This window comes from Podarcis pityusensis, assembly GCF_964106645.2.
Source record: "Podarcis pityusensis genome assembly, chromosome: 3".
NCBI classification, from domain to species: Eukaryota; Metazoa; Chordata; class Lepidosauria; order Squamata; family Lacertidae; genus Podarcis; species Podarcis pityusensis.
Window position 1 is genome coordinate 75,507,631 of NC_138026.1, and position 24,072 is coordinate 75,531,702.

The 24,072-nt window shown below is 40.4% G+C and overlaps 1 protein-coding gene across 5 annotated transcripts; it reads left to right on the forward strand.

Moving 5' to 3' along the window:
- The first annotated feature begins 990 nt into the window (after nucleotides 1-990).
- Nucleotides 991-22,503, forward strand: TSNAX (translin associated factor X). Of its 5 annotated transcripts, none has more exons than XM_080997799.1 (6): nucleotides 991-1,707; nucleotides 3,517-3,624; nucleotides 4,193-4,307; nucleotides 6,115-6,245; nucleotides 17,143-17,267; nucleotides 20,379-22,503. In XM_080997799.1, the coding sequence occupies exons 1-6, from the start codon at nucleotides 1,692-1,694 to the stop codon at nucleotides 20,754-20,756; spliced, it is 873 nt and encodes a 290-aa protein (XP_080853925.1). In that variant the 5' UTR covers nucleotides 991-1,691; the 3' UTR covers nucleotides 20,757-22,503. The 5 variants fall into 5 exon arrangements, with proteins under 5 accessions (XP_080853925.1, XP_080853926.1, XP_080853927.1 ...); XM_080997800.1 differs by lacking the exon at nucleotides 991-1,707 and adding an exon at nucleotides 1,714-2,245; XM_080997801.1 differs by lacking the exon at nucleotides 991-1,707 and adding an exon at nucleotides 1,714-2,174.
- The last annotated feature ends 1,569 nt before the right edge of the window (nucleotides 22,504-24,072 follow it).

Consider the following 24,072-nt stretch of genomic DNA (forward strand, 5'->3'; position numbering starts at 1 on the left):
TAGTCACAATAATAGAAACACAATGCCAGGGAGGGGGGTTCTGGTAGGAAACTCACTCAACTCCCTTAAAAGATTTCAAGGAGGAGGGCCAGAAAGTATGTCTGCCTGAAGTCTGGCAGCAATGCTAGGTGAAACATAGCCTAGGGTTATTCAGGTATTTTCTTAGACAGCATGTCATAAAAGTCATAGAATCATAGAGTTGGAAGCAACTTCATGGGTCATCTAATCCAACACAGAAATCCTTCCCACAGCCATCCCTGGGTGAGCTTGAGCCACCAACCTTCTGGTTAACAGCCAGACACACTTTTAAAAATTGCTGGCTAATTGTCAACTATTGCAACCGAATTCTACTTATGTTTAGTTTGAAGTAAGTGTGCCTATGAATTTTTATAGCCATTATGATTAGAACATTTACCAACTTTAATAACATTCATAGGAATTAAAGAAAGAATTGCTCGACTTGAGCATGCCGTCAGTCTGTGCTCCCTCAGTAATGGTGCAGCAGCAGGCACTAGTCAACTACAGTGGTACCTCAGGTTAAGTACTTAATTTGTTCCGGAGGTCCGTACTTAACCTGAAACTGTTCTTAACCTGAAGCACCACTTTAGCTAATGGGGCCTCCCGCTGCCACTGCGCCGCTGGAGCACGATTTCTGTTCTCATTCTGAAGCAAAGTTCTTAACCCGAGGTACTATTTCTGGGTTAGTGGAGTCTGTAACCTGAAGCGTATGTAACCTGAAGTGTATGTAACCCGAGGTACCACTGTACCTCATCTGCCTCCCCAAAACCCCACAAGGGTATCTGTGATGCTTTGGTGTGGGTGAGCCCTGTGATGGCTTGTATGGGATTCTAAGCAGCAGTGTCTAGGATGCAATGCGTTGGTGTAACTGCGTTCCCAGTTGTTCCTTCAGACTTCAAGGAACGCTTCCCGTGCTGATTTGTCTATACAGGAACCCCTGATGCGGAATTCCTGCACATCCCGGGACATTCTAAGATGCAAATGATGTTTTCATGGGAAAAGCTTGGCCTCGTTTGCCGGAGCTATATAAAGCGGGATTGGCTCCGTACATCTGACGTCGTAATCATGAAATCAACAGATTTGTTGGTCTTCAAGGTTGCCACAAGCCTCTGCAGTTTTTACGAAGAGGGGCTAGGAGGAACTCTCGCTTCCCGCCTTTAAGTTTTCTTACCTCTATGGCTCAGAGAGGCCCCTTCGCCACCTTTATCACGAAAACTACATTCCCCACAATGCCTTGCTCGGCCAGAGGGCTTGAAGCGGCTGCAGAGCGCGCGGGATGTGGCTCCTCATCGAATGCCTGCTTCGGAAAGTCTTTTCCCTTATCCGGAAAAATAGTTAAAGATATGGCGGCGTCTAGGCCGGCTCCCACCCTCTGCTCTGAGGCGGTGGGAGACGATGCCGAAGACGCGGCGGGCTCGGCGCTCCATGAAATTAAACTCTGCTGTCAGGAATTTGAGGAGGACGCCGAAAGAAGGCGGCGGTGGGGGGGGGGAGGAAAAGGAGGGCGGTGAGAAGAGAGCGGGAAGGTCTTGGCCAACTGAGGAAACGGAGCGGCGGCCGAGCGACCCGCCCTCAAGTGGGAGCTGCGGCGTCCGTTGCGGTTGCTGCGCGTGGCGCCCTCAGAGTTCGATAGGGGCGGAGCGGAGGCCTCCCGGGGCGCGAGCGCGGGCGACATGAGCGGCAGAGAAGGTGCCGGCAGCGGCGGGCTGAGGGGGAAAGAGGGACGGGCCTCCCTCGTCGAGAGAGGCTCAGGCGGCCCTCGACCCGCGCCTGCCCCGCGCCCCAGTCAGCTTATTTTGACCTTTCGCTCCCGTTTTCCTTATTCCTCTTCCCTTCGCCCATTTAGCCCCCAAATGCCAGTGTATTATTCCATTCCTATCCCGCCTTTCCCCCGAGGAGCTTGGCTGCGAGGCGGTGGTCGCCCGGCGCCCGTTGAGCTTTATGGCCAAGTGGGGGCTTGGAGCGCCCGCGGCCCCCAGTAACAGGCCGACGCTCTTAACCGCTTGTGGAGGCAGGACCTTGTTGTGTTCGGATAGTCTCCCTTTCTCTTCCTCTCCCCCCTCCCCGTCTTCCAGCATCGCCCCTTTTGGAAAGGCTCTTGCACCTGTGACAGCTGGTTGAGAGGCAGAAATGCAAGACCCAGCGCAGAAAAGGTGGTGAGGGAGAAGCAAAAAACCAAGTAACGAGTAGCGGTTACAAGTATGGTCTAAGAATCCTGCAAGAAAAGGTGGCAGCTTCACTGCGTCAAGGAGCATAGTTGCCCGTGCTGTTTTGTGACAGTACAAGTTCACACTTGAATGTTCTTTTGTGACCCTGTGCAACCCTCCAGGTTACTTGAGGTTATGCCTACGTTATCCAATCATATGCTAGTTGGATGAGCATTACCCATTACCTTTGGAGTGTTTACTACTTTAGGAATATATATAGGAATGCCTATATTGCACTTCTAAAAAGTGCAGACTTGCTAGTTGCTCATTCATTATATTTTGCTAAGCTAGTGGTAGACTACATGCCAAACTGGTGGTGTGTTGAAAATGATAACAGCAGTGCAGCTGTTGCCAAAGCCAGGGTCCAGCTCTGTTTTTCTGTAGGAAAAGGAAAGGAAATTGTGCTACAGGCACTGGCCTGGGACTTAAGGAGTTATGGTAAAGGTAAACGACCCCTGGATGGTTAAGTCCAGTCAAAGGCGACAATGGGGTTGCGACGCTCATCTTGCTTCAGGCCGAGGAAGCTGACGTTTGTCCACAGACAGCTTTCTGGGTCATGTGGCCAGCATGACTGAACCACTTCTGGCACAAGAGAACACTGACGAAAGCCAGAACGCACAGAAACAGTTTACCTTCCCACCACAGCGGTACCTATTTATCTACTTGCACTGGTGTGGTTTTGAAAACTACTGGCTACAGTTCAGTCCTAGGCCCGATATTGGGAAATAAATCCCATTGAGTTTAGTGAGATTTAATTGCTGAGAGATATGTGTAGGATATATTATTGAAATAAGAGATCAGAAAATCAATATTTCAGTAAAAAGTACTAGGCACCTATTTGCTGCTATATTGATAATTAAAACAAAACCTTGTATTGTTAAGAACCATTGGCTTGTTTGAGGTACTCAGTAATTCTTGATTATGTTCACATCTAAAAAAATACCATGAGACCCATCTTTTTCAGATCAGTAGCCTGAATTTAACATTGTATGCAAACTAATGAACTGAAGTGCAAAGTTTAGTGTTGGCAGTACACATAACAGTTGTTGTTTTTTAAAGTACAAGAATGAGCTCTCAAACTGTCTACCTAGAGCTGGGAAGAAGGTTGCATCTAGAGTTCTATTAGGCTTTGACATTACTTTGCCCCAGAAGCTAGCTCTTGTGATCAACACTTCAGGGCAAGGTTGATGGCGAGCATAACTTTTGACAAGCCAAAATTTGTGAACCTTTGTTTCTTGATATTACAATTTGATTATGTTTATCTCTCATTTCTTTTCTTTCATATTCCTAGGAACAGGTGAGTTCAGAAAAAGAAAGCATGACAATTTCCCTCATGGTCATCGGAGAGAAGAAAAAGACAGCATTAATCCTCCTTCAGCTATGACTATGTCCTTCAAAGGTAAGCCATTGCTTAAAGGCCTGTAGACTGGTTTGCACATGCAAACTGGCTGCCTTATTGCATTTCCTCTATGTACAGTATTGAGCTCTTAAGGGCTCTAGTGGAAACAGTCTGAATGTATTTTTTCAGTTGGTAGCTGTAAAAATTGCTATTGTGATTGTAGATATGGCTTCAAACTCTTCCTGTGTATTGTCTGATTCATGCTGAACACTCACTTCCACACACTTGAGAAACTGCACTGAGAAAAGAAGCAGCTGATTTGCATCCATGATTTTTTAAAAAAAAAATGTGTGTCAGAATTGATACGAGTCCAATGAAATCAATATTGGTAAAATAGTTTGCTCTGTCAAAGACAAGAGTTAAGCTCTTAGTTATTATTGGTTCCACAGAAGATTTCCAAGCTTAGTTTGAATACTAACGTGAATGCTATTCTGTGTAACTAGCTCACACCTAAATATTTACCTATTAGAAATGTTGCTACTTTTTCTGGCTTGCTGGTGGATGCTCCTTTGTGATATTTTCAACATACGCTTGACTGACGTGCTTCTCTGCCTTTTGTTCTCTTTAGCATTCCAGGTGGAACTTGATACAAAACATGATAAATATGAGAGGCTTGTGAAACTTAGTCGTGATATAACTATTGAAAGTAAAAGGGTCATATTCTTACTGCATAGGATTACCAGGTGAGTAATTAATGTAGCTTTTTAATGTTCTTGATGCTTGCTCTGTAGGATAACTAGATACAAATGAGGAAAGGGTTGCTGTTTATTTAACATCTGTGTAAAAGTTGGAGTTGGGACATGTGTGCCTTTTTGCCCAGGAGTGTGGAAAGTGGGACCCATTAAATATGCCACTGTTAAAAATTCAGGAGTCTATTTTCTAGTGCCTACTGTCTTGCAGTGTTGAACATCTAATATCATTGCTCTGTTTAAACATGCACTGTAACTTTCCACAAACTTGCTTTATTTTGCTAGCTCATTGTAACAAAACCAAGTGGGAAACTAATTTGTACTGCAAGTCCGGGGACAATCAAATCAAATGAAAAAGAGAGAGCCTAGGGCCTGCATTATCCCGGTATATCTTTAAAGAAAAGCTAAAGGCAGATTCCCATTGTGCTGACTGTCAGTACTGCAGAGGCATATGTTTTATCTAGCTGCATTTGTGCAACACTGTTTGGTAATCCTTTTAAGGTCCCACCACCAAAAGAGGTTTGGCTGTTGGGAGCCTGGAGTAGGGCCTTTTCTGTGGCAGTGCCCCAATTACAGAATTCTCTCCCTAAGGGGATTAGGCTGGTCCCATCCCTGAGGACATTCAATGGACTGCAAAATATTTTTCTTCTCTACTGTGCCTCCTTAGGGCCATTTGTGATCCTTCAAGTAAACATATCAAAGAGTAAGCATGGTAGAAAATGGTTTATGAGAATCTGTTACATAAAGAGGTTATCTGATTACATGTTACAGCAGGCTTTGCCTAGATCAGGAGTGAGAAGCCTCCAAGTTTCAGTTCCCAACAGTCCCTGCAAGGGTAGCAAGTGACCAGGAGTGGTTGAAGTTGTAGTCCAGCAACATCTGGAGGGCCTCAGGTTCTCCACATCTGGCCTTGATAAAGCTTTTTATTTTTCTATCATCCTAGTCTGTCTTGTGGCAGTGCTTTTATGAATAACAGTAGTTGTTGACAGCTTTAACAGCACTGCCTGGACTAGCTTAGAGTTGTTAGACAATGAGTTGATTATAGTGGAAGTGAGCATCAGTTATTTGGCCACATTGCTGTACTAGTAATCACAGCTGATGCAGCGGCATGGATGATAGTGTTGAGAAGTGTAGATGAATAAGAGCTTGTGTGAATATCTGATACTTCACCATATTGGTTGATGTTTCTCATTGAGTTGTAATAACAGATCTTCTATTTCTTTAAAAAAACAAAACTCCACATCCGTCAGCTGAGTTTGCTGAAATGTCAGCTGGTTCCAGTCCACAAAAATTATGCTGCAATATACAAAGAATTTGTAATTTGTTACAATTATTTATGTTACAATTGAGAACTAGGAAAAATGTACTTCTGTTTACTGCTGCAGTCGGCCAGCTATGCTGTCCTCCCCAGTAGCCTCCCCACCCTGTGTTTTGTGCCAGTTAGTTAGTCTTTGTGGCCACTGGGCATGAATAGTCTGCAATGGCTTATTCCCTCCCCTATACGGTTTTTTCTTTTTTCCCTTTCTTTTGTACTTCTGCAAACCTTGGGGTACCCTGAGGTTCCTTTCCTCTTGTGTATGGATATTGCTGTTTCTGCTTCATAAGGGATGTCATCTGCTGCTGAACTTCAGGAATAGAAGGAATTTTGTGACATCTCTTGTTATTGTATTTCTGATACTGGATGGATTCATTCAGTTTTTTTCTGATGGCAGAGGATTAAGCTTAATTGAGCACATTATACCCTTTGCCTCTTTGCTGCAGATACAGTATTACCGCGTGATAATTCATTTTGTGTTGACAGTGCTCCTAATGGGGAGGAAATATTAATGGAATCTGAGACCAAATTAGATCTCGTGAGACAGAAGATAAAACAAGTAGCGCAAGAATTGATGGGAGAAGATATGTATCAGTTTCACAGAGCAATCTCTCCAGGTATGTACTGTATAAGAAATAAGGTACTGAATTAGTTGGGTCTGTTTTTATTTCATCACCTGACATGTGAACATTGGGTCTGTTCGGAATGGCTTATGTTAGAAGAGGATTGGGATACCTCAGGCCCAAGGATCAGATGTGGAACTTCAGGCCTCTATAACTGGCCTTCGGAAGTTTCTCTGGACCACACCCCTTCCTAGGCTGTGCCCCTTCTCACCAGGCTGCCCCTCTCACTGGCCCTACTTTGTGCCTGCCTCTAGTACTTTTGCTTGACTGGAATGTGATCTTGAACTATGATGATGTCTCTTGCTTGCCTGCATGGAGGGAGGCGTGTGTGCATGGAAACCTTGACCTTTGCATGGCTGGAATGTAGTCTACTGTATAAAGCTAAGATTCACATTTGTTGCTCTGGCCACTTTTCTCTCAGGCCACGCCCATCTCTGGCATGTGGCTCCTAGAAGGTTTTCCACAGGGGCACACACCCCACCCCTGTATTGGAATATCTGGATTTATAAGTTCATTGCGAGACTAAGAAAAGATACACAGAATTCAAGGGGAACTTTTTCTGTGTAATTTGTAACAAGTTCAGTTGGATCAATAATGCTTTCTTTTTCTGGGTGGTTGCCAACATTGGCTGATTCAGAAGAGGAATTTGCATGTGTATAAGAGTTTTATGTGAACATGCTTGGGGGTTCTAGTGGGAGGGATGTCTGAAGTGCAAATGAATGAAAAAAAAACCCTGAACATGCACACATTTTGTGTATTCAAGATTAGTTTTGTATTTTTATTTTTGTAGACTCTAGATTTATAGGTGTTCAACCAATACTAACCCAGTTGGTCACCCAAGCATCAGTAAAGTACCAATATTGTTGTTGCTTGATTGGTGAATAAAGGTGTAGTTGGTTGCCATGTGTATATTGATGACACTTAACTGTAAACCTTCACACAATTTCTTCCACTGGCCTTAGGAAGATGTTAAATACTAAATATAAATACAGTGGTACCTCGGGTTACATACGCTTCAGGTTACAGACGCTTCAGATTACAGACTCCGCTAACCCAGAAATCGTACCTCGGGTTAGGAACTTTGCTTCAGGATGAGAACAGAAATCGTGCTCTGGCAGCAGGAGGCCCCATTAGCTAAAGTGGTGCTTCAAGTTAAGAACAGTTTCAGGTTAAGAACGGACCTCAAGAACGAATTAAGTATTTAACCCGAGGTACCACTGTAATGGAAATCTAAGGCATCCCTCAGGATCATCTTCAGAAGGAGAAGAGTCATTTCCCACTATTACTCTTTGTGAATGTTCAGATAAAGAAGATTATAACCATTGTAATACAATACCTGGAATCTTCACAAGGATATTTAAGTGATCCTATAGAAGTTGGTTATTTTTCTATACTGGAACCTACTGAGAGGTCAAATAGAAAACACTTCCTTGTCAAGCTCCAGATGAAGATCATCCACCCCAGGAACCAGGAACATGGAAGTTTGCATTGTACATAGAGTCCTAGAGTAGCAGAGCAACAACCTATTTAATTGCCTTCCTCAAGAAATAGATGTTAGGGGACAAGAAAGTGTTAGTTCTCAAAAACACCAATGCTGAGGATTAGTTTTACCTTGCTGCTTCATATGCTTAGGGCAATCTTTCACTATTGATCCAACTGGTTAATTTTAATATTTAAGAAGATACTGAAAACCCATCTATTTATTCATGCTTCTCATTCATGGTCCCTCCTTAAGCATTGGCGTTTTTCTGTTCCCTTGGGAAGCTTCAGTAATACCCATCAGTTTCTCTTCTTATCAGCCAAGATATGCAAGAATTAATAAATCATATGATTATACACATATTTCAAAACAACATGTCACATCTAAGAAACTGAGACCTCCATCTTGGACTCTGGCTTTCAAGTCAGTTTGAATGTAAAATAGCTGTAAAGTTTTATCACAACTTGGTCCAGGTGGGTAATGGGTAAATCTCAAAATAGAAAAACTGGGGACAGAGCAATCCATTCAACACACTCAGACCAACTGCAGGTGAATTATTGTGTCATCATAATTTTACTTATACAACAGCACCATTCAAAAATTAAGAGATATGACTGCACTTCAAGACTTACAGTCTAATAAATTAAGATATAAGAGAAAGTGAATTCAGATGAAAGAGTTACTGTGCCAATTGTCAGTAGGTATAAGAAGGGACCATGAATGAGAAGCATGAATAAATAGATGGGTTTTCAGTATCTTCTTAAATATTAAAAGAAACCGGTTGGATCAATAGTGAAAGATTGCCCCAAGCATATGAAGCAGCAAGGTAAAATGAAAGAAGCTGAGAAATGGCACCTGAAAATGTGGCTTAGCCTTAACATAATACAGTGGTACCTCGGGTTACAGACACTTCAGGTTACAGACTCCGCTAACCCAGAAATAGTCCTTCGGGTTAAGAACTTTGTTTCAGGATGAGAACAGAAATCGTGCTGCGGTGGCAGTGGGAGGCCCCATTAGCTAAAGTGGTGTATCAGGTTAAGAACAGTTTCAGGTTAAGAACGGACCTCCAGAACGAATTAAGTTCTTAACCTGAGGTACCACTGTACTAGCAAGAGCAAAAAGAAAGAGGATGAAGCAATAGCAAGGACTAAGTTTGTGAAGACATTTGATCATGAAGAAGTGAATGGCAGAAATTTATGCTTATTGCCTGGATGCCTAGCTGAGGAGAAATATTTTGCTGCTACTCTTACCAAAGTATAATTACCAAATAGGCTGCATTTGCTTTCTGTATGCAACAGCTGTTTCCCCTTCTCATTCAAAGACTTGGAACTAAATCAAGGAAGGATCTGCCAGAGAACATTAAGAAGCTATAGATAAATAATGCCAATCTCATCCCAGGTTCTCCTTCTGAGAAATTAATGATATCCTAAGGATTTATATATGCTTTGGAGATAAAATCAGTGGCACAGTTCTGTCATTATTGTTATGTGAGATATAAATACAATAAGACAATTATAGTATCAGAATGTAAACATTCACTTTTTATAATAGCAAAATGTTTTCTCTCCGTCATTTTAGTACTGCGTTCTATTCCTTACTCCAGGCATAGGCAAACTCGGCCCTCCAGATGTTTTGGGACTACAGCTCTCATCATCCCTAGCTAACACGACCAGTTATCATGGATGATGGGAATTGTAGTCCCAAAACATCTGGAGGGCTGAGTTTGCCTATGCCTGCCTTACTCAGTTCAAAAATCCGTATGCAAAAACATAAATTGAATATATTGACAAGCATGGCATTAGTGTTCTACTAAGTAAAAAAGAAACCCAATATTTATATCTAAAAAACCCAGTCTGTACAATTAACATTTGACTTCCTACAAATGTTGTCCATCGGCCTAAAACCAGACATGAAATATCCTATTCTTTTTCTTCCCTTATACATCTCTTTAAAATAGTTCCAGGGGGCCCAATCAGCCTTCCTGTGGAAAATGTTTAAATTAATTTTTATTTTATTGAGTTACAGTAGCGGCTCCATTTAAACAAACAAACCTGCTGGGGGATGTGCATGTATTTGGTGTAATAATTGTAAATCTATAAATAGACATATGATCCTTGGGAGTATTGTTTGCCATTTGTAGTTATGAAATGCTTTTTTTGGGGTTACTCCAAGCCGTTGTTCTTTTGACTTAAAGATAAAACAATTCTGGCAGAGCACTAAAAGAAGTTTTCTGCTTTCCCTCATTAAGAATAGTGCTAATGGCACGCAGAGCATTTCCCCAAAGGATACTTGTATGAGCTCAAACGCTGAGTGTAGTACTAATAATTGAACAATAACAAAAAGGATGCCTGTTTTCTACACGTTTCTTAACGGTACAGATTGTCCCAAGGGATGACTATACAAGCAAACAGAGAGATACTGAAATAACTAGTTTAAAACAACAATACAGAGAGCTACTCATGCATATGGTTAGGAATAGTGTTATTTTGTGATAACTTTTGAAGTCAAAGCACTTGTACTATAGAATCCCTGTCTCCTAGTTTATAGCATATTCAAAGCATCCCTTTTTGACAGAATGAATAATATGTATTAAAGAAGTGTTAGGAAAGCAGAAAATTGATGCTGGCTTCCAGGTGTAAAATAGCAATAAATGCCTTCCTTGTTTCAATTGTACTGTGACTTCTGGGCCTCTTTTTAAAAATATATGTTTTTAATTTTGGGGTGTAGTGAATTTTGTGTTATGTTAATGATTTTACATTTTTATTCATTTCTATAGCTTTTACTTATTTATTGTAAGACATGCAGATAGCTTTGTTTCGGGATGGCATACAAATAAAAATAAAGAAAGACATTAAATTCAATGTCCTGCATTCAAACTAGATCTGTTGTAACCAAAACTTTCTTAATGTACGATAAGCTGCACAGTGGAATAGATAATGCATGAAAAGACTCATGGCTATGAGTAGGGCTATGTTAATAACTGAGAAATTGTTGGTGAGCAAAGACGAGACTCATCCCTTGTAGGTATATTTACTTCCATTACTCATCCCTCCTCCCCTTGGCTCACTCTGTCAATGAGAATGGCACCTATCTATGACGTAGTTCAGAAAGGGATGTTGTGGTGAACCCAGTGATGAAGGCCTTGCCAGTTATCTGGTTAAACTGCCTGCCTGTCACTAAGATACTAAGCAGTCAGCAGGGCTGCAGTGATTGAGCTAAACAATTATTAAGACAAAGTAGGCAAAAAAATCTAGGATAGGAGTAATGAGTATGAAAGTGGAAATGCTCTAGAACAGAGATTGCAAACTTTTTTGGCTTGAGGGCTGCATTGAGGGTTGGCCCAGCCCTCCAAGGGTTGCATGCCAGTGAAGGGCATGGCTAAACTTGCCAATACACACTTGAATACACATATAAACACACACTCAGACAATCCTCTTGCTCTTCTGATGATCAGCTGAGGAATGGGAGCAGAGGGGTTTCTGATTTATCAGAAGAGCAGAAAAAGTGGTTTCTTCCACGTCCTAGAACTGAGCTAGGAGGACAAGAAACCCTCTCCTAGAAGGAAGGGGCTCTTCTTCCTGTTTCCTGAGTGCTATAAGAGAAGAGAGCTTTGCAATGTAAGTTTAGGGCAAGAGGACTTTTGGAGAGTTGCCAGGCCACTTGAAACAAACTCTTGAGTTTGCCACCCTAGTTCTAAAAGAACATGGGGAAGAGGAGATGCCATCGGGTATGAGTAAGAGAAGGCAAAACTAGGAGAGAGAATGTGTGAGAGCTGCAGAAGTGAGGTAGACTGAAGCTTCACATATGTTTGAAATAACCAGGCAAATATTTGTTTCCTAGACTTCAAATTTATACTGATTTCTAGGAGCTATACTATGGAGTGGGCAACCCTCAGTCCTAGGACCATGTGTGACCTGTGTTTTCAAAAGCCCTCTGCAAGTAATCAGCTTAGATCTCTACCTATCTCCTTGCAGCCTCCTTTTTTGGTTGGGGAGGAAATGTGAGAAAGGGGGGGGGGTGAGTGATAGAGAGAGAAATAAATTGATGACCCCACCCACTCTGACAGATTCCTTAGGGAATGTGGCCCTCAACAGAAAAAAATTATTGCCCCTGCTGTAAAGTAACTACAACAAAAACAAGACTGTATATTGTATGCAGGTTTTCATAGCAGTATGCATACAGTGCAGCAGTAACCCAGAAATAACTAGTTATGTAATAAGTGATACGATGTAAATTACAAATTATTTCCCAGGCTCACTGGGGAATAAAAGATCTTAAATTCATGAAGAGGGAGAATTCCTTGAAAAGGTCCATTGCTGTGTAAAATTAAGACCGCTGAATAACAAAGAAACAGGATGTAGCGAAAAATTGAAATAAGCTCTTCTCCTTGCTGTTTTTGACAACAGAGATAAGATTCCAAATGTGGAAATGCAGTTTCCTGATTGGACTACTGAAGAAACTAATGTCATCATTATTAAGGACTTCTACACAGATTACTTAAAAGTAATTTCCCCCTGTATCAGTTAGCTTTGTTCTGGGATAGTTGTGCATTTTCCCTTGTTATGTTACAGGTGGGCTATCTTGGTAGATTCCAATTTGCTTCTCTCAAATTATTTGGGGTTTTGGTCATTCTGACATCATTGCTTTTAAAGTACTAAATAATCTTTTAATGGACCGCCATCAGATCTACTTCATTTTCTTTGGGTCAAGTAGTGAGATATTGAGCAAGCTAGCATACATGCAAGCATCTCTATAATAAATTAAACATACTTTTGCAATTTAGTTGAGACCTATGCTGCTCAGGAGCATGATCTAACCAGTGTCTTTTTTGCACTGGATTTCTAGCAGCTGTGATATTTGAAACATAAAGCATTACTTTAAAGGAACACTTAATATAACTAAAATTAACAATCTGTATATCTATCTATCTTTAAAGCACTAGCTTTAATCTACTTTGAAACGTGGCATTTGTTCAGGTAAGCTGTGTAATTGCAATGAGATCAAGGGAGTAAATTGTACAGGGTAAGTGGGGGGAAACAACTTTGCCAGATTTTAAATATTGGATCCTTATTCTGGGACTTGTTTGTAGGACTCTTAGGGCCTCCTTTTTGGTACATATTTCTGCTAAAGTTCTTGTCACCCTGTGAAGGTCCTAGATAAGTTAGCAGAGTCATGTGATATATACTGGGTTTCCTATACTTCCTGCTCCAACTGTTTCATTGTTTGGGGAAGGGCCATAGTTCAGTAGTAGATCATTTGCTTTCCATGCAGAATGATTTCCCAGCACCTCTAGGTAGGGCTGGGGAAAACTCCTTGGGTCTAAAACCCTGGAGGGTTGCTGAAAGTCATTGTAAACATACTGAGCTAAATATACTAATGGTCTGACTAGCATAAGCAGCTTCCTATGTTGTCGTGTTCTTCCCAAAATGGACAAGTTTAATTTGTCTATTTTCAATCATATGTGAATGCTGTATTTCATTATTGAGAAAACTGAATGCAGATTAATTTTGGAGGGAAGTCTTTGAAAAAATACACTGTCCTAATCAAGAAAAGTTGTCCTTGCTGGTTGCTCCTTGTCATCTTTATCATGGATAAGCTGTTGGAAGCATTAAGAACCCTGCACTTTTGTAATATGTATATAGAGTAGAATTAAAAAAGCTATTTGAGAGAACAGAAAAGAGGCATAGAAGACTATAGGAGTACCATCTACTTGAACCGGTGACCAGATGGCTCTTGAAAGTTCTCACTTTTGAGACAGAATGTCAACATTTCTTTACTATTCTTTTAGTCTGTTTTAATATCTGAGGAAGTGCTGGCAGATGCAATCATGGATTTTTAATTGGCCTTCCCAATGTTCACTTAGGGAAAACAAACTACACAAAGGCAGCCTTATAAACTATTCTCTTACTGGCAGCATGATCCTTAAGTAATCCTTTTCTTGGAAACGACCCAAAACTGAGAGCAGGAGGAGGAAGGTATTGTTGGATGGAATAGTGAAATGGGATGGATTTTTTTTCACCGTTGGGATTATTTGCTGAAAGTAGCGGATGTCCTTCCATTAAGTTACAATATAATATATTTAAACATCCTTTTACCTGCTTATTAAAAACACCTTATGTCAAGGTCTTAGGTCATTCTAAATGTCATTTTCAAGCTGCTTTTTGTGGAGGACTTCTAAAAGGCACGTATTTCATGTCTAGTTTATTTGATTATAATGAGGAAAACATAGTTCAGTAGTCATTAGGGTAAGTCTAGAACAGCTGTTAGTTAGTATCCTGACTTTATTTTGAAGGACTCAATGAAGATACCGTATTTTTCCATGTATAACACGCCCCCATGTATACGACTCCTCCTATTTTTGGGGACTCCAAATTAAGAAAATGGGGGGAGATGGCCCAGAGTTGTTCAGTTTTTTGGGTGGGGGGATTGCCCAGAGCTTCATAAGGCAGTTGGATTGTTTCAGACTGTGTGCTAAACCACAATTAGTTGAAAATACAGTGGTACCTTGGTTCTCAAACTTAAACCATTCCGGAAGTTGGTTCCAAAACCAAGGCATGCTTTCCCATAGAAAGTAATGCAGAACGGATTAATCCTTTCCAGACTTTTAAAAGCAACCCCTAAAACAGCAATTTAACATGAATTTTACTCTCTAATGAGGCCATTGAGCCATAAAATGAAAGCAGTAATCAATGTACTCTACTATAAATAAATAAGACAGTATTGTAGATGATAAAAATAAAAATAATTATTTTTTCTTACCTGCATTTCTTACCATTGTTTGGATGGGGGGCTTTTATCCATTTCCACAGTCACACAGTCAATCAATCAGTAGCTGAAATGGGTTCCACACAGTCACAAAAACAAATTAACCAAAAAAGCCTCAAAAACAAAAATGCAAAATAGCAAAAACAAAAGTGCCAAACAATCCATTCTGGAAGCCTGTTTGACTTCTGAAATGTTCAAAAACCAAGGGGCAGCTTCTGATTGGTGCAGGCGCCCCGAAAACAATAGCTGACAGCTGCATCGGATGTTCGGCTTCCGATAAAGATAAAAAAAACGGAACACTTCTGGGTTTTCGGCATTTGGGAACCAAGGCGTTTGAGAACCAAGGTACCTTTGTATAGCAAAAGCTTTTGATCTCCTCCTCCTTGCAGGCATGCCAGCAAGGAACTGGGGCTTGTTCTTGTAATGTTATATCCAAACAAGGCCATTCGTTTCAGAGTGTGAGATGAATAGGCAAACATTTCTGAAAGGGGGGGGGGGTCCTGCTTATTGGACTCTGGGAAGGTTGCACAAGGGCCCTTGGCCACTCCGAGAGCCCTCCTGTAACCTATCCAGAAGGAGGCACAAGGTCTCTGGGAGCTTCCCAGGACCCTGCCGAGACCTTCCCAGGACCCGGTAAGTAAGGAAAAGCTGTTGGGTGCATGGGTAGGGAAAAAATAAGTAAATGGAGAGGGGCCACCAGTGGGTTTCCCTGGTTCTCCCTTTATTTATTTTTCCCACAGGTTGCAATCATATATGTAAAGTGAGTGTATGTTGTGGTCCCACTACTGAAAAATGGTCAAGACGAAACCCGTTTTGATATCACTAAAAATAGTGAGTACTTTAGCTCAGCCATATACAGCTCCTGACCCACAGTCAAACTGCCTTTTTGGTTTAATGTGTCAACTAGAGTTTGTGAGAAAAGAGGGTGGCAACTTTGGCAATAGTAAAGAGGTGCTGAATGTAGAAGGAGAGGGCAATGAGAATGATGTAATCTGCAACTGAGTGACGTATAGGGACACTGGGAGTTTGCAAGTGACAGGATCATTCATCTTTCAGGTGCCTTGCCCCAAAATGTAGCTATTTCCAAGGCATTGCTTTGAAGAGAAATTCACTGATGAGGTTTACTGCTGGTAGCTGCCCAATATTTATTGCCCTCAGTTATTCATGAGATCCTGAACTTGAGGTTGTTTCTTCTCTGCCCTGTTCTAAGTAAAATAGTCTGTTAAGTCCAAAAGGGATGAAGGCATTTCAAAAGATTTACTACAGCCTGTTTTTCAGTCATCTCCACTATTAAATGCTGTGGTAATGCATTTTCCAAACACGCCAGTACAGTGGTACCTCGGGTTACATACGCTTCAAGTTACATACGCTTCAGGTTACAGACTCCGCTAACGCAGAAATAGTACCTCGGGTTAAGAACTTTGCTTCAGGATGAGAACAGAAATCGCGCTCCGGCGGCGCAGCAGCAGCGGGAGGTCCCATTAGCTAAAGTGGTGCTTCAGGTTAAGAACAGTTTCAGGTTAAGAACGGACCTCCGGAACAAATTAAGTACGTAACCAGAGGTACCACTGTATATAAAGGGTGTGTGTATTCTTCTACTTTCATGAAGCATAGAGTTTTTGTTGTTTGCTAGATATACACCTGGCTAGTCAAGGAATTCATGTCATTAACTGAGAATAAAGTTTTAAAATCATCTACATTTTGCCTTGTGAGTAGAAAGCAACAAATTCTCTTTGAGTCTTCAAGAATTTGAAGAAAAACCATGCCACAGTTACAAAGGACAGAAAATGTCATTAAAATGGCAAAGAAGCCTGCAGTAGAAGAGGTGTATAGCAGCTTTCAGAAGGAAACAGTCTGGTGGAGGTTCAGTCTGAGAACATGAAATAATCAAATTGATTAACTAGTGGAAGAAACAGACTTACTGATGTGTTGTACAATATTTTATACATTTATCGTTGTCAAAGTGTGCCAAGCAGTTGTAACAAAAACATGAATCCCCACGGTTATAAGCAGCATAATTATTTATAGACAAATACAGTTGTACCTTGGTTCTCAAACGCCTTGGTGCTTGTATGTTTTGGCTCCTGAATGCCACAAACTCAGAAATGAGTTTTCCACTTTGCGAACGTTTTTTGGAAGCCAAATGTCTGACGCGGCTTCCGCGGCTTCTGATTGAGTGCAAGAAGCTCCTGCAGCCAATTGGAAGCTGCACCTTAGTTTTCGAACGTTTTTGGAAGTCGAACGGACTTCCAGAATGAATTATGTTCGAGAACCAAGGTACGACTGTACTACAATCCAGAACACAGTTAACCACATCATAGTAATTTTAGGGCCTGATCCTACACATTTAAACCTGGCACAAGTGATATGAATAATCCCCACTGCAACTTGTAAATTGCAGATAGGAGTTGCAGCATGCATGGTGCTATGATGAATCTTCAGTTTGCTGTACAGGGACAATAATATTTCAGTGTAAGATATGGATCCCTTTGTGCTTTTTTATTTATGAAATGTTCATCCACATTTCTGTTCTTGGCTGCATAATTGACACACTCTTTGTAGGAACCCTTAGAATATTACTGAAATAATTTTCATAATAATTATGGGTGAAATGTCATTTGTTTTATTTTCCCCCACTTTAACCAGGTCTTCAGGAATATGTGGAAGCTGTCTCATTCCAGTATTTTATCAAAACTCGGTCATTAGTTAGTATAGAGGAGATCAATAGGCAACTGATATTTTCAGAAGAAGATAAAGAGGAAGAAGCAAAGGTAGTAAAATGCTTGTTGGCTTTCTAATGAGCTAAAATCCATTGTGTTTAACAGAAACGGTCCATTACTTGGCATTTCTATCTTATTTAGTGTATTTTAATATGTAATCTTGGAGGGTTTTTTCCTCTCTCTCTCTCTCTCTCTCTCCCTCTCTCTCTCCACCCCCCCAAGCTAATGAAATTATTGGAAAATTACTGATGAACAATTCAGTCCCTACAATCCTACAACATGGAAGTTGGCCTAGGCGGCTGTTAAGCCTTCAGATTATTGCAACTTTCATCTTTAAAAATAGCAATTTGTTACCCCAGAGCAGTTGGCTGCTGCAGGGAAGCAGGATGGTGAACTAGAAGGCCCATTGGTCTGCTCTAGCAAGGCTGTTCTTAAGGGAAGGTATCTTAATGTTTTCCAGCACTTTCACTTATTCTCATCTTTTGGAAATGCCATGAAATAGTCTTTTAAGTTACACATTTTCAAAGGAAATTCCAGTAAATTTTGCAGGTCCCCAATATATTATACCTACATTTAAGATACATGAATTAGAACTGATTCTGATTCATGAGGACTTGCATTAAAAATATAGCTTTACAGCCTGAGCAAGTAGCTGCATAATGTCTTACTTGTTTGCAGCAAGTAGCTGTATACTGTCTTTGAAAAGCTGGAACTGAGTCATAGGTGAAAGATAAGCACGCCGAGTCATCTCAGACCCTGATGTTTTAACATCTTGGTTATGCTTAACTCTAACCATACATCATAATGTTTGTACAGTTTGAGCTGTTGACATGGGAAATTACATGACTCCTACAAGAACGAGTGGCGTACCCAGTTTTGCTATTACAGATGACTCATGGAGAGTATTTAGACAGAAGTCAAATGTTTTACTTTTTGTAGGTCCAGGTGTCTTCTGAAAAATAAGACTCCAGATACTTGCAGCTCAGTATAGTAACGTACAAAAGTTGATAATTCGTTACTTTAGGACCACAAAAATAACAGGAAACCCCAATTATTTTCGTATATTATACCCATCCTTCCAAATAAAATATAGTAGGGAATATTCAGAAACTGTGGTTTAAATTAGAACATTATGATTAGTGGAAATGAAGCATTGGCTATTTATAGTAAACACATAGGGCTGTATCCATAATTTACTGTACAGTGCAGTGAGCCTTTCCCACCCTATCCTGCCTACTACAACCCCCTGAAAAGCCCTTTTCTGGCAGCCAGTGGACCTTCAGTTAAGACCTGGGTTGCAGGAGGAAGGAATTAGAGATAATTGGGCAGAAACAGCTTGTAGAGTAGGATCTCTACTCATGTAAACTGCCTCCCCCAATTTTCAGCAGTTGCCACAATCACAGCATTTTTGAGGCCCACAGTCCCCCTAGAAAGACGCTTTTCTAGGGTTACATATAACTAGGCACCCCCAAACTCGGCCCTCCAGATGTTTTGGGACTACAACTCCCATCATCCCTAGCTAACAGGACCAGTGGTCAGGGGTGATGGGAATTGTAGTCCCAAAACATCTGGAGGGCCAAATTTGGGGATGCCTGCTATAACTCTTGGATACAATCCCTTACTCGCATATTAGGAAATTCCTATTATTTAAGTCTGAAACAGCATGGCTTTAGCTTCATGAAATTTGTTTTTTCCTTGTAAACTCCCTAGAGGTTTCAAGGCCTTCCTCTTTCCCTTTTAGCCCTATGACAAACAGAAACAGAATGAATTATGCAAAACAAATAAATGCAGGTATGCAGTTGCACAATTTATGCAAGAAGTAAATTTTGGTATTTTCTGGGCTGAGCACACACAGCAAAGCAGGCTCAGGCTCTCATTCCATCATTTCTGTTGGTGTTACAATGTTACTCACCCCAAATTATGAGCCTTGAAATAAGCTTCAGTAAATTGTTGCTACTGGAAACCCTCAGTGCACTGTTTCCTGGTGTGTGAAGCGGCACCATCATTTCTTTTCTTAAACCAAGTATTCTCTCACTTTCTTTTTGCACTTCTTCACAAACCCCTTCACCTCTGGGGTTTAATGCCAACTAAATGTTCACGGTGTTTTTTGTGAAGGCCCATCTACATTTGGTAGCTGTCTGTGTGCTGTAGGATTTGTGACTAGAAGGGGCATATCTCTATCCCATGTGTCAAGGCTGGAGACTGTTGGTTCTATTAAATATCTTTTCAATCCTTTGAATTGCCAGGATTCCTGGAACTTGAATGGGTTTGTGTGTTTTTTTGCTCGAAACTGACGAAGTGTGGTATTCAACAAAGTTTCACTCAGGTTAGTCCCACTGAACTTAATGAACACTATTAAGTTAGCCTGCTAATTTTAATTGTCTACTCTGAGTAAACTTTGCTGGATACCACCCAAGGCATTTGCATTGCACCTGCCTAAGTAACATTGGCCGTCCTCTTTAATCAGCAAATTGATCCTCTTGGACCATTTGTGCCTCAGTTTTCGTCATGGTAGCGAGTGGGAATCTGTAAAATACGTTTTTGTTGGTTAGAGGAATTGTAGACCTTAAAGCAAACATTTGCATGCACACTCAGTAGATGTACATGCACTGCAAATGAATACATTGTTGTCCACAAACAAAAAAATAAAAGAAAGTGGATTATCTAATTTGGATGGGAAACTACTGAGAGCTCCATGTGAGGGAATGATATAAGTATAATAGTATCATTTAAGAAGAACTCAAACAACCCAAGTATCTGAATGTAGAATAGGTAGAGTTGCCGGCTGTTGAGTGGAGGCAACTCTGTAACTTAAATGCTGCATGACAGGCAAAAATGTAGTAGGTGATGCTTTTCCTGGCCTGAAGATGAAGCCATGTTATTATTGAAGACACAGGACACCTGTTGGGGAAAATAGTAGAGAACCACATTATGGTTAAGCTGTTAATAATTGGGCACAACATAGGGATTAATACCTGCCTAACTGCAAATAAATAACGGGAGACATACATTAACCATATCCATGTGTTGACTGGTTCAAAAGAAAGACCATGTTCTTTCCAGAATTATTTTTATATAACTAGTTGTTTCTCTGAATTATCTTTAACAAGTTGCAATTTCACTGGTTTCTAAATTATCCATTGTATTCTGTTTTGTTGCTAGCCATCTTCTGATTGTCACAACAAGCAACATAACACTTCAAGCCTGAAGGTGACTCCTGTAGATTACCTCCTGGGAGTGGCTGATCTGACTGGAGAGCTGATGCGGATGTGCATTAACAGTGTTGGCAATGGGGACATAGATACCCCATTTGAGCTGAGCCAGTTCCTGCGCCAGATCTATGATGGCTTTTCCTATATTGGCAACACTGGACCATATGAAGTTTCTAAAAAACTCTATACCTTGAAACAGAGTTTGGCCAAAGTGGAGAATGCCTGCTACACATTAAAAGTCAGGGGGTCTGAGATACCAAAACATATGTTAGCTGATGTGTTCTCCAGCAAAACTGAAATAATTGACCAAGAAGATGGGCTTTCCTAAACTACTCAGAAACTTCATGGCAAAAAATAAAAAATGAGAGGGGAACTGTAGAATTGTAAGAAAGTATTTCGTTACTTTGGATTTGTTTATCAGAAGTATCTTTTTCTTTTTAATTTCTTATGTTTTGGGATAGAAGAAGAACCAGAATAATTTGTATATATATATATAAATGTTCTTAGATAGTGACTTTACAAGCCCACTAGGCTCATTGGTCAGTGCGAAATCTACTTTGTAATGCTATTTATTCTCACAAATGGCACTGTTTATAGTCTAAATTTTATTGTTATAGACCCACTTCAATCTCCCTTTGTAATTGAGAGGTATTGGGGAAGGGTCATAGTGCATACACTCAATGTTGTAACATTTTTTTCTCATTTCTGTTTGAGTTTCACTTCCTAAATAGTGAGGACTGAGAAGAAAAAAAGTATTATAATCAACACGTCAAATTCCATGGGACTTAAAAGAAATAGAGAATGTTTGAATGAGAAATGTACCTTGGAGAAACTAATTAACTAAGGTTATGCAATATTTTTGGGCCCTTACTCACCTCTTTGAACATCCTGCCTTAATGCTAGCTTTCTGTTGCTGAAAATGACGCCAAGCAAAACAAGCCTGGAAAAGCTGTAATAATTTATCATGCTTGTTTGTAACAGAAGCAAGTTCTGACAGTTCTGAGTAATATTAATACATACACACTGTTAATGTAAACTTCCAATTCCAATACCTTACTGTTCAGTTGTCAATGCCGTGTTTTTAAAAATGAAGTTTTCACTAGGCTAATACTTTGCAAATTACTACTTGTCTTTGCTAACTGTATTGCTGAACAATGATACAATGATGCTTATTGACAGTTTGTCATCTAACATGCGTTGGTGCTTATGACCAGCTCATGATTCTTATTACTGCTTCATATATTGCCAAATTACCAGGATCATATCTGTGCAGGAAATAGAGCAATTTCCATATATAGGTTGTAATGCTTGTTCATATGTGAGAAAATGGCTGTTGGCAGCAGCTTGTCAGTGTATGTATGCCCAACAATTTACGCACACACACATTCCTCATCCCATTCTGATATACTATGAGTAAGACATGTACCCAGGCCTGTGTGTCATTTGTGCTCTTCATCAGAAGTGTTTGACACCAATGGTAGGTGAGATCCACAACTCACTTGTTCCAAGTTCAGATGTTGTTGATCTCTCTTCTTGATTATGTACTTTGGCTTGAATCCTCACTTCCTCTCTTTGAATAGAACAGTTCCATTAATGGAACAGGGCTTTCCTGCTCCCCACTTCCCACTATAGCACCCCACGTTCACTGGAAATCCATTCCTGTGGAACCTTTGGAAATGGTGTGGGATATGCTGTTTGGGATTACACATGGAAGGGAAAGCCAGTAGAAATCACCACCCCTTGTGCAAATGGAAGAGCAACTTAGAATCCAAGCCATTGTGTTGGGGGAAGAGATGGGAAATAAAATTTATATACAAAAAAATACTTTGAAGTAGTAGAAGAACCAGGTCCATTAATGACATAAATCCCTGCCTTTGCTTCTGTATGGCAAATGGTCTGTTGCCATGGCATAGTTTCAGAAGTATAATATAAGAGCAAATATTTGTCATTGGTAATTATCACAGGTTTCTCCAGTCTGTAATAAGAGTTTAAAATGTAATGTATCCCCCCCATTATTGAATGTTATGAGTGTTGGTGTTTCTATATTTTTTTCCACAATAAACTAATGAAAATAACCTTCTGGTAAAGAATGTTAGCCATTAACCATCCATTTTATCTTTGGCAATATGGTTAATCCTCTTGTGTGTTCACATCAAGCATTTAATCAAGGGAATGGTTTGCTGTGACTTTTGCCATATTGCAGCATAGTCACTTTACTGCTGAAAAATAAAACAAAGAACACTTTCAGGTACCTGTTTTGAGTTTATAGCCTCAAGAGGTATTCTGAACACTCATGGCTTCTGCTTAAGTTTCCAAGATCACAGGAGTTATCTTATTTGCAGTTTGCTTTTCCTGAGAAGTGTGACAACGTAGTGTTAGAGTCACAAAGAGCTTTCAGTTTGAGATGGCATTTAAAGAGGAACTTGTTTTGTTTGATCTGATAACTATTTGTGTTGCTGGCCACTATTGCATCTGCATTTAAAACTGACTGGAGACAGCTTAGGGCCCAGGAATCCTTAAGTACTGTCTCAAGGCAAATCTAAAAAAAAATGTAGTATAAACACTGACAACTGGGAAACACTGGCCTGTGAGCGCTCCGGTTGGAGAACAGCCTTTACCAAAGGTGTCATGGGCTTTGAGACACTCGAACTCAGGATACAAGGAAGAAATGTGCTAAGAAGAAGGCACGCTTGGCAAATCCATACCGTGATCAACTCCTGCCCGGAAACCAATGTCCCCCACTGTGGAAGGACGTGTGGATCCAGAATTGGCCTCCACAGTCACTTACAGACTCATTATTAAAACCGTGTTTATGGAAGACAATCTTACTCGGCTATGAGTGATCGCCAAAGAAGAAGTTTCTAAGATTTCTCCAATGAGGCAACACAGAGAAAATTTACATAGAGAAGTATAAGGAGAAAGGATGAAATTCCCCTGTACTGCTGTCCTGATCCAGTTTGGAGGGTCCTCTGGCTGTAGTCTTTTCAAACAAAAAATAAAGAGATGGGAAGTCAAGTCATGGCTCATCAGCACCTCATGATTGACCTTCCAAAGAAAGCTGCAAAAAGTTAAGTGCATTTGCATGAATACTGTGAATATTTGGGAAAGTGACATTTATCCACTAAACAATCAATGGCAGGATGCCCATTTCTAAGCCTAAGTCTGGTGTCGGTCATATGCTTGGTATTGGGCCAAAAAGGAGGCATAGTTAAAACAGATGTTCTGCTAAGAGAGATGGTGCTTGCTTGGTTTAGGAGCTATCAGTGAATTTGCTGAAGTGAGTAACACATATATATTATAGCCTTACTATAACATGTACAACCTACTTTAGTTTTCAACAGCTAAAGTTAGAATATATAACCAGAGTAATGTTCTTTGCATTACAGATATTGCCAACCTAGGGCTACATACATACATACTAATGAGGGTACACCTGGAAGTTATTTTCATATCTACAAATATTACATTTAAGGGGCTTATCTAGGAAGTAATGTGTTGCTAAATTGCTTCTGGGTTTGTCAGCCTTTCACGTATATAAATCTATTTTTATTTTACAAAAAATGTATCCTGTGCTGTTATATACAGTGAACATCAAGGTGCACAGCAAGTGTAGAACAAAATATATTAATATAATTAAATGTAAG